The sequence below is a fragment of the Lontra canadensis genome, unplaced genomic scaffold, assembly GCF_010015895.1.
Source record: "Lontra canadensis isolate GAN:19392208 unplaced genomic scaffold, GSC_riverotter_1.0 scaffold325, whole genome shotgun sequence".
In the NCBI taxonomy this organism is placed as follows: Eukaryota; Metazoa; Chordata; class Mammalia; order Carnivora; family Mustelidae; genus Lontra; species Lontra canadensis.
The window spans coordinates 56,504-67,468 of record NW_022631319.1 but is presented as its reverse complement, the minus strand read 5'-3'; the positions used below and the strand labels follow the sequence as shown (position 1 = coordinate 67,468).

The following is a 10,965-nucleotide window of genomic DNA, read 5'->3' as shown; positions in this document are numbered from 1 at the left end:
TGTTGAAAAGGTATCACTCGGCCTGAGTAGCCTCCGGGAGGTGAGGCCTAGCTGACATAGTGTCCTACCGGACAAATAGTGTGGGAGCACATGAAAGACAGTTTTAATCAAGTTCTAGACTTTAAGGGCTTTTCTCACTATTTGTAAAGACCTGAAGATTTTCAGAGTAAGCACATTATACTTCTTATGAAAAAAAAAAAACTAAATGTTTTAAATACAGGATATCAGAACAGGATCAAATAAAGGACCCCAGGATAAAACTGAGAAGGCCACTGTCAGGCTTTGTACAAGGGACTGGTGTACTTGTAGAAGCCAAAAGCATTAACTACTAAAAGTTGAACGCACTGCTTCCTTTCCCTGATTGCAAGCCCCAGCCCCGGTCCCAGTGCAGCACAAAGAGAACACCACTCTCTATTAGAAGAAACGTTTATTGAGGAGGATGAATATTCTTTGTTGTGCTGAAGGTTGTTCTCATCAGAGGGTATATTCACATGAAAATTGTGACGCTTTCTCAACAAGGACTGAATGATTTCTTTAGGATAATTTTTCTCCCTGCCAGTGCTGGAGAAGCATTTTCTGCTTGAGTAGAAGAGTCAAATCACTAAACACAGTACTTTTATCAGGGTCACCCCTGGTGGCCCAAAGTACCTGGCATACTTGACGCACACAGGTGGGGCTTGGATGAGGCACAGACTCTCCAGGAGGCAGAGAAGAAGGGCATTGACTCTGTTTTAATAGCTGATTCTCAAAGGTCTCAGCTTTCCAGGGCTGTCTGACCCTGTCTCTCTTCTGTCTGATACATGTAGGATGGTTCTTGTCAACACAGACCGCTTCCTGGTGGCAGGACTTGATACTTGCCCCTTTCTCTTGTTGTGGGTCAGAAAGAGCCCGATATTTGAAGGGAGGTCTCTTGTCAAGCCCTACCTGGGCCTGTAGTTCCTCCTGCTGCTGGCTTAATTCTGAGGCCTCACATCCATGCATACGTGCCTCCTTCTCTTCTAGGACCTTCCTAGTGGTAGTGAGCTTCTGAGCTTCAGGAGGCTGATCACTCCCAAAAGTAGCCACACTTTCAACTGGGTCTTGGTGCTGCGCTAAGGTGGCCATGAACTTGGCTTTTTGCTGGGGACTTTCTTGATGCCCTTTGATTTTTTTTCTTGGAATTGATCCACTGAGAAAATTGCCTCATCTTTTTTCTGAAGTAACTTTCAAGAGGAAACTGTTCATTCTGTGACAGAGTTGACGAAGCGCGCTGTAATTTTCTTTCCTCAACATGGAGGCTCTCCTCTCTGCCTGCAGATGTCCCTACTCCTGAGTCCTCACTTTGGCATTTTCTTGCTTTGGGATCCTGAGGTCTCACTTTCTTTGCACTTCTTCTTTGTGAGAAATTTGTAGGCTGGCCCTTACAGAAGGCCAGTTTTGAGTCCCAGGATTCCTGCTGCTCCTCCATGCTAATTCTGCTGTCCTTCAGTTGGACATGCAACACCTGGGATGCTTCCATGTCCCCGCTGCACACACTCTGGGACTGAGTCAGTGAAACCTTGGAAGTCAAGCTATCTGAAGGAAGGCACATGTCAGTGGGACATCCTTGAGCCTGATTATGCTCCTCACTCTCCAGTTTAAACTGTAATTCACTCAGGATCTGTCTTTTCAGGTCTGATAGTTTAGAATCTTGGGGAACCAGTATTTTTGGTGAGGGGTGTTCCATGGTCAGGGCAGTTTCTATTTTACTCATGTTGACATTTATCATTTTGGAGCTTCCCAACTCACTGCTTGTCAAGGTTTCCCAAGATTGGGATTGAAGGGTACACAGCTCCTTGGTGTTGAATATATCCCTGGACAGATTGGACATAGCAAAATGTTGTAAGTTCTTCTCCACCATCACTTTGCCTTGTTGCATTTCTACTCTGTTACTGGAACTCAGATTCTCATGCGTTGGCTCATGTCCAGCCCCAGCTTGCCTTGTGGGCATCTCTGGGCCACATGTGTTGTCTTGTCCAGTCTCACTGGTTCTCACTTGAGCTCCTATGCTGTGTGTAAGGGGCTAAAAATTCTGGCTTCCCCACTCAGCTATCTGGATACACTCTGCAGTCTTATGGTCAGTGTCAGAGTGTGATGCCTTCAGGCCCCCATGTCCTTCATTGCCCACAGATGACATAGCGGGGAGAGGATGATCCACAGTGGGGACTGACTGTTGTTCTCACCCTGTTTCCCAAAAAAGGTTTAGAACTTCCCTCAAGGGGTTTAAAATACTCAGCTTTAGAATCCACCCCAGAAATATGCATGGCTGAGGAGGAAAAGTCAAATTGGGGGAAAGGCCATGTTTTGGCTTCTCTCAACATATAGAATTTTATGGATTCAAGAACCCTGAGGGGTAGACCCCACCTCTCACTCATGCGAAATCTAATAATATGGGCCTCTAACACCTCTCGTGTACTGGGATCAAGAAAAGAATGCTCTAGAGTGACGCTCTGGCTGTAAACCCTACCCACCATTGTCTTTTTAGAATCTGTGTTTTCTCTGGGAACTCCCAGAGAAAGGCAGTGTATTGTCATCAGCCAGCCAAGAATAATACACACCTATAGGACTCCTACCCACAGTGATCTGCCAAAACTTCTTGCTCATATGTAAACTAAGAATACTTTTCATTTGATTCTGGTCTGTGTCCTTCCTTGAGACATTTAATAATTCATTCCCCGAGTGATTCCTTGAATGACACACACAGTTCCTTGTTGTCTCCAAGGCAGCCCTCAGACCCTTCACTAGGTGGCATTCTGAGATCCTCTGTGGGCTGTCTTCTGGACTCTTCTCCAGGATATACCCAAGATTCCTCCTCATATCCTTCCTTAGCTGAAATTTTGTTTGGACCCTCTCATGGAATCTTCCGGGGAAACTCAATTCAGTCTTTGCTAGATCCCTGTTACTATGGCCCTGAAACTCAGAGAATTGTGAGTGAACATGTCTGCCTTTTTGCTGAGAGAGTTCTGATAATGTATGCTGAGGCTCCATCACTGCTAGGGAGTCTAGATTTCTGCAGTCATGGAGGAACCCACGTGGGTTTACCATCCTTGGGCTGTGTATATCCAGTGTCTCCTGGAGTTCACAGATGATATGAAAATGGCCAGGAAGGATGGAGACTGGTACATAGGCATGGGATGACCAGCTAACCAATGGAAGTTTGGAGCTTGAGAACAAATGGTTTCTTTAGGTTTCTGGAACATGGGGACTAAAGCCCACAAACTTTTCTGTTGCTGCTGTAACACTTGCCATCCCAGGTGTTGATTTTCAGTCAAGATAGGAGAGTCTGATTCATTCTTGGATCTATGGAAAGACACTCCACAGTCCCTAATCTGGGATGAAGAAGGTGGTATGATTGGGAGGAAGGATTAAAAATGGGCGTGGGGGTGGGAGTCAAGATGGCGGAGAAGTAGCAGGGTGAGACTACATCAGGTAGCAGGAGATCAGCTAGATAGCTTATCTAAAGATTGCAAACACCTATAAATCCAACAGGAGATCGAAGAGAAGAAGAACAGCAATTCTAGAAACAGAAAATCAACCACTTTTTGAAAGGTAGGACTGGCGGAGAAGTGAATCCAAAGCAATGGGAAGATAGACCGTGGGGGGAGGGGCTGGCTCCCGGCAAACAGCGGAGCAGCGGAGCACAAAATCAGTACTTTTAAAAGTCTGTTCTGCTGAGGGACATTGCTCCAGAGGCTAAACCGGGGTGAAGCCCACGTGGGGTCAGCAGGGTCACAGAAGGACCAGGGTGTCTGAGTGTCGCAGAGCTTGCAGGTATTAGAACGGGGAAGCTGGCTACAGAGACAGAGCCGAGGAGTGAGCTCTCAGCTCAGGGTTACCTTGAACCAGTCGCAGGCTGGGTGAGCTTGGAGCTCGGCCAGAGGCCAGGGAGACGGTGATTTGGCGCTATTCTCTGAGGGCACACTGAGGAGTGGGGCTCCAAGCTCTCAGCTCCTCTGGGCTGGAGATTGGAGGACACCATCTTCATTCCTGTCCTCCAGAACTCATTGGAAAGCACCCAGGGAACAAAAGCTTGTGAAAGCAAACCCGACCGGATTACTCAGCCCAGCCCCTGGTAAGGGCGGTGCAATTCCGCCTGGGGCAAAGACACTTGAGAATCACTACAACAGGCCCCTCCCCCAGAAGATCAACAAGAAATCCAGCCAGGACCAAGTTCACCTACCAAGGAGTGCATGTTCAATACCAAGGAGAGCAGCAGAATCCCAGAGGACGAGAAAGTAAAGCACGGAACTCAAGACTTTCTCCCCATGATTATTTAGTCTTGCATAATTTAATTTTTTTTTCAATTTTTTTTTCTTCTTCTGCTAAATTTTTTTTAACTTTTACCCTTTTCTTTTTTAACGTTTTTTAACTAGTTTATCTAATATATAGATATATTTTTCTTTTTATATTTTTTCTTTATTCGTTTTCTTTTTTTAATTGTTTCTTTTTTTTCCTGAACCTTTTTTTATCCCCTTTCTCCTCCCCATGATTTGGGGTCTCTTCTGATTTGGTTAAAGCATATTTTCCTGGGGTCTTTGCCACCCTTTTAGTATTTTACTTGCTCCTTCATATACTCTTTTTTTTTTTTTTTAAGATTTTATTTATTTATTTGACAGAGAGAGATCACAAGTAGATGGAGAGGCAGGCAGAGAGAGAGAGAGAGAGAGAGAGGGAAGCAGGCTCCCTGCTGAGCAGAGAGCCCGATGCGGGACTCGATCCCAGGACCCTGAGATCATGACCTGAGCCGAAGGCAGCGGCTTAACCCACTGAGCCACCCAGGCGCCCTCCTTCATATACTCTTATCTGCACAAAATGACAAGGCAGAAAAATTCACCACAAAAAAAAGAACAAGAGGCAGTACCAAAGCTAGGGACCTAATCAATACAGACATTGGTAATATGTCAGATCTAGAGTTCAGAATGACGATTCTCAAGGTTCTAGCTGGACTCAAAAAAGGCATGGAAGATATTAGAGAAATCCTTTAGGGAGATATAAAAGCCCTTTCTGGAGAAATAAAAGAACTAAAATCTAACCAAGTTGAAATAAAAAAAGCTATTAATGAGGTGCAATAAAAAATGGAGGCTCTCACAGCTAGGATAAATGAGGCAGAAGAAAGAATTAGTGATATAGAAGACCAAATGACAGAATAAAGAAGCTGAGCAAAAGAGGGACAAACAGCTACTGGACCACGAGGGGAGAATTTGAGAGATAAGTGACACCATAAGACAAAACAACATTAGAATAACTGGGACTCCAGAAGAAGAAGAAAGAGATAGGGGAGCAGAAGGTATATTGGAGAGAATTATTGGAGAGAATTTCCCTAATATGGCAAAGGGAACAAGCATCAAAATCCAGGAGGTACAGAGAACCCCCCTCAAAATCAACAAGAATAGGGCCAGACCCCGTCACCTAATAGTCAAATTTACCAGTCTTAGTGACAAACAGAAGATCCTGAAAGCAGCCCGGGAAAAGAAGTCTGTAACATACAATGGTAAAAATATTAGATTGGCAGCAGACTTATCCACAGAGACCTGGCAGGCCAGAAAGAGCTGGCATGATATATTCAGAGCACTAAACAAGAAAAACATGCAGCCAAGAATACTATATCCAGCTAGGCTATCATTGAAAAGAGAAGGAGAGATAAAAAGCTTCCAGGACAAACAAAAACTGAAAGAATTTGCAAACACCAAACCAGTTCTACAGGAAATATTGAAAGGGGTCCTCTAAGAAAAGAGAGAGCCTAAAAGTAGTAGATCAGAAAGGAACAGAGACAATACACAGTAACAGTCACAGGCAATACAATGGCTCTAAATTCATATCTCTCAATAGTTATCCTGAATGTTAATGGGCTAAATGCCCCAATCAAAAGACACAGGGTATCAGAATGGATAAAAAATCAAACCCATCTATATATTGCTTATAAGAAATTCATTTTAGATCCGAAGACACCTCCAGATTTAAAGTGAGGGGGTGGAAAACAATTTATCACGCTAATGGACATCAGAAGAAAGCAGGAGTGGCAATCCTTATATCAGATCAATTAGATTTTAAGCCAAAGACTATAAGAGATGAGGAAGGACACTATATCATACTCAAAGGATCTGTCCAACAAGAAGATCTAACAATTTTAAATATCTATGCCCCTAACGTGGGAGCAGCCAACTATATAAACCAATTAATAACAAAATCAAAGAAATACATAGACAATAATACAATAATAGTAGAGGACTTTAACAATCCCCTCACTGAAATGGACAGATCATCCAAGCAAATGATCAACAAGGAAATAAAGGCCTTAAATGACACACTGGACTAGATGGACATCACAGATATATTCAGAACATTTCATCCCAAAGCAACAGAATACACATTCTTCTCTGAAGCACATGGAACATTCTCCAGAATAGATCACATCCTGGGTCCTAAATCAGGTCTCAACTGGTATCAAAAGATTGGGATCATTCCCTGCATATTTTCAGACCACAATGCTCTGAAGCTAGAACTCAATCACAAGAGGAAATTTGGAAAGAACTCAAATACATGGAGACTAAAGAGCATCCTTCTAAAAATGAATGGGTCAACCAGGAAATTAAAGAAGAATTGAAAAAATTCATGGAAACAAATGATAATGAAAATACAACAGTTCAAAATCTGTGGGACACAGCAAAGGCAGTCCTGAGAGGAAAATATATAGCGGTACAAGACTTTCTAAAGAAATAAGAAAGGTCTCAAGTACACAACCTAACCCTACATCTAACAGAGCTGGAGAAAGAACAAGAAAGAAAACCTAAACCCAGCAGGAGAAGAGAAATCATAAAGATCAGAGCAGAAATCAATGAAATGGAAACGAAAAAAAAAAAAAAAAAAAAAACAATAGAACAAATCAACGAAACTAGGAGCTGGTTTTTTGAAAGAATTAATAAGATTGACAAACCCCTGGCCAGACTTATCAATAAGAAAAGAGAAAGGACCCAAATAAATAAAATCATGATGAAAGAGAAGAGATCACAACTAACAACAAAGAAATACAGACAATTATAAGAACATAATACGAGCAACTCTACGCCAACAAATTTGACAATCTAGAAGAAATGGATGCATTCCTAGAGACATATAAACTACCAAAACTGAAGCAGAAAGAAATAGAAAGCCTGAACAGACCCATAACCAGTAAGGAGATTGAAACAGTCATAAAAAATCTCCAAACGAACAAAAGCCCAGGGCCAGACGGCTTCCCAGGGGAAATCTACCAAACGTTTAAAGAAGAACTAATTCCTATTCTCCTGAGACTGTTCCAAAAAATAGAAATGGAAGGAAAACTTCCAAACTCATTTTATGAGGCCAGCATCACCTTGATCCCAAAACCAGACAAGGATCCCATCAAAAAAGAGAACTACAGACCAATATCCTTGATGAACACAGATGCGAAAATTCTCACCTAAAATACTAGCCAATAGGATCCAACAGTACATTAAAAGGATTATTCACCACGACCAAGTGGGATTTATTCCAGGGCTGCAAGGTTGGTTCAACATCCGCAAATCAATCAATGTGATACAACACATTAATAAGAGAAAGAATAAGAACCATATGATATTCTCAATAGGTGCTGAAAAAGGATTTGACAAAGTACAGCATCCCTTCCTGATCAAAACTCTTCAAAGTGTAAGGATAGAGGGCACATACCTCAATATTATCAAAGCCATCTATGAAAAACCCACCGCAAATATCATTCTCAATGGAGAAAAACTGAAAGCTTTTCCGCTAAGGTCAGGAACACGGCAGGGATGTCCATTATCACCACTGCTATTCAACATAGTACTAGAAGTCCTAGCCTCAGCAATCAGAAAACAAAAGGAAATTAAAGGCACCCAAATCGGCAAAGAAGAAGTCAAACTATCACTCTTCGCAGATGATATGATAGTATATGCGGAAAACCCAAAAGACTCCACTCCAAAACTGCTAGAACTTGTACAGGAATTCAGTAAAGTGTCAGGATATAAAATCAATGCACAGAAATCAGTTGCATTCTCTACACCAACAACAAGACAGAAGAAAGAGAAATTAAGGAGTCTATCCCATTTACAATTGCACCCAAAACTATAAGATACCTAGGAATAAACCTAACCAAAGAGGCTAAGAATCTATACTCAGAAAACTATAAAGTACTCATGAAAGAAATTGAGGAAGACACAAAGAAATGGAAAAATGTTCCATGCTCCTGGATTGGAAGAATAAATATTGTGAAAATGTCTCTGCTACCTAAAGCAATCTACACATTTAATGCAATTCCTATCAAAATCCCATCCATTTTTTTCAAAGAAATGGAACAAATAATCCTAAAATTTATATGGAACCAGAAAAGACCTAGAATAGCCAAAGGACTATTGAAAAAGAAAGCCAAAGTTGGTGGCATCACAATTCCGGACTTCAAGCTCTATTACAAAGCTGTCATCATCAAGACAGCATGGTACTGGCACAAAAACAGACACATAGATCAATGGAACAGAATAGAGAGCCCACAAATAGACCCTCAACTCTATGGTCAACTAATCTTCGACAAAGCAGGAAAGAATGTCCAATGGAAAAAAGGCAGCCTCTTCAATAAATGGTGTTGGGAAAATTGGACAGCCACATGCAGAAAAATGAAATTGGACCATTTCCTTACACCACACACGAAAATAGACTCAAAATGGATGAAGGACCTCAATGTGAGAAAGGAATCCATCAAAATCCTTGAGGAGAACACAGGCAGCAACCTCTTTGACCTCAGCCGCAGCAACATCTTCCTAGGAACATCGCCAAAGGCAAGGGAAGCAAGGGCAAAAATGAACTGTTGGGATTTTATCAAGATCAAAAGCTTTTGCACAGCAAAGGAAAGTTAACAAAACCCAAAGACAACTGACAGAATGGGAGAAGATATTTGCAAACGACATATCAGATAAAGGGCTAGTGTCCAAAATCTATAAAGAACTTAGCAAACTCAACACCCAAAGAACAAATAATCCAATCAAGAAATGGGCAGAAGACATGAACAGACATTTCTGCAAAGAAGACATCCAGATGGCCAACAGACACATGAAAAAGTGCTCCATATCACTCAGCATCAGGGAAATACAAATCAAAACCACAATGAGATACCACCTCACACCAGTCAGAATGGCTAAAATTAACAAGTCAGGAAATGACAAATGCTGGCGAGGATGCGGAGAAAGGGGAACCCTCCTACACTGTTGGTGGGAATGAAAGCTGGTGTTTTCCATGCTGGAAAACAGCATGGAGGTTCCTCAAAATGTTGAAAATAGAACTACCCTATGATCCAGCAATTACACTACTGGGTATTTACCCTAAAGATACAAACGTAGTGATCTGAAGGGGCACATGCACCCAAATGTTTATAGCAGCAATGTCTACAATAGCCAAACTATGAAAAGAACCTAGATGTCCATCAACAGATGAATGGATAAAGAAAGGTGGTATATATACACAATGGAATACTATGCAGCCATCAAAAGAAATGAAATCTTGCCATTTGCAACGACATGAATGGAACTAGAGGGTATCATACTTAGCGAAATAAGTCAATCGGAGAAAGACAACTATTATATGATCTCCCTGATAGGAGGAAGTGGAGATGCAACATGGGTGTTTAAGGGGGTAGGAGAAGAATAAATGAAATAAGATGGGATTGGGAGGGAGACAAACCATAAGTGACTCTTAATCTCAGAAAACAAACTGAGGGTTGCTGGGGGAGGGGGGTGGGGAGAGAGGGGTGGGATTTTGGACATTCGGGAGGGTATGTGCTATGGTGAGTGCTGTGAAGTGTGTAAACCTGGCAATTCACAGACCTGTACCTCTGGGGATAAAAATACATTATATGTTTATAAAAATAATAATAATAAATAAATTTAAAAAAAAAGAAAATGGGCATGGGTGTTCACATTAGTGAAAGGTAGGGGCTGGGATGTTTGAGGCAAGGATTTGGGACTTACAATGGGGAGAGGAAATGGTTGGGAATGAGGAAGTGGTGGAGGTGCTTGCATTTTGGTGGCAGAAATATTATGAATTCCATTGAATAAAACAAAGTGAGACTCTAGTAGGGAAGTACTACTAGGAAACAGAGGAGTGGCTACTAAGGAGTCACTGTGCAAAGAAGGAAGACCCCAGAAGAGCTGGCTGTATTTCTGATGCAAGTTTTCTGCCAAAGCCTTGACATAGAGGAGCTGTTGATAAATAGAAAGCTGCTCTGGTTTGCCTTCAGTGTTCCAGACGGTTTGGGAGGCTGTGGTGACCTGTACATCAAGCGGATGCCACAAATTCCCTAAAGATGTCCATTGGTATTCTGACCACATTTGTTCGGAATATGGCACCTCCTCTTTTACTTTCTTCTCTAAAATCTGGAAAACCATTCTCTTCTCCATTAGTCTCTCCTAGAGGGCCTAGATGTTAAAGGCAGGGAAAGAAATTCCACTGGCCTCCTTGTTTTTAGTAGCAGAGTCTCTCCTGAGACAGGTTTCTGGTTGATGGAGGTAGACTTGCTCTTGCTGAAAATCGGAGTGTGATAATGTGGGGAGGAACATGTTCTTGGCATGGGCCTGCCAAAAGGTGAATTTGGAACTCGATGGGTTTGAACAGTCACTACCTTTAATTGTTGGGACATAAGTAGATAACCCACCAGGGCTATCTAGAGATGACTTCTCAGGAACAGGTTGCAATGAGAGGAAATTGATTTAGATTGAGTCACAGTTAAAAGGCAGTCTGGCAGTGGTGAAACAGACAGACTTGGTGGTACATGATGACAAGCAAAGGAATCAGTAGGATTCCTTGTCTGAGACAGATGTGGTAAGAGGTTGTTATCTTGTGAAATGGTGGGGTCAAGAGTGGAGATGGTATTCAGAGGTAACGTGGCCTCTGGTTGTCTGAGCATCATATGGTAGGAAAGGAGGA

At 42.1% G+C, this 10,965-nt stretch overlaps 1 protein-coding gene across 1 annotated transcript; it reads right to left on the bottom strand.

Annotated features, from left to right (window-relative positions):
- Nucleotides 1-534: 534 nt before the first annotated feature.
- On the bottom strand, nucleotides 535-10,965 carry LOC116862783 (spermatogenesis-associated protein 31D1-like). The gene is given in 7 exon segments (XM_032850178.1): nucleotides 535-1,152; nucleotides 1,154-2,192; nucleotides 2,194-2,520; nucleotides 2,522-3,173; nucleotides 3,176-3,385; nucleotides 9,938-10,738; nucleotides 10,741-10,965. Coding segments are annotated over 7 exon segments (3,855 nt in total). The 5' UTR covers nucleotides 10,949-10,965.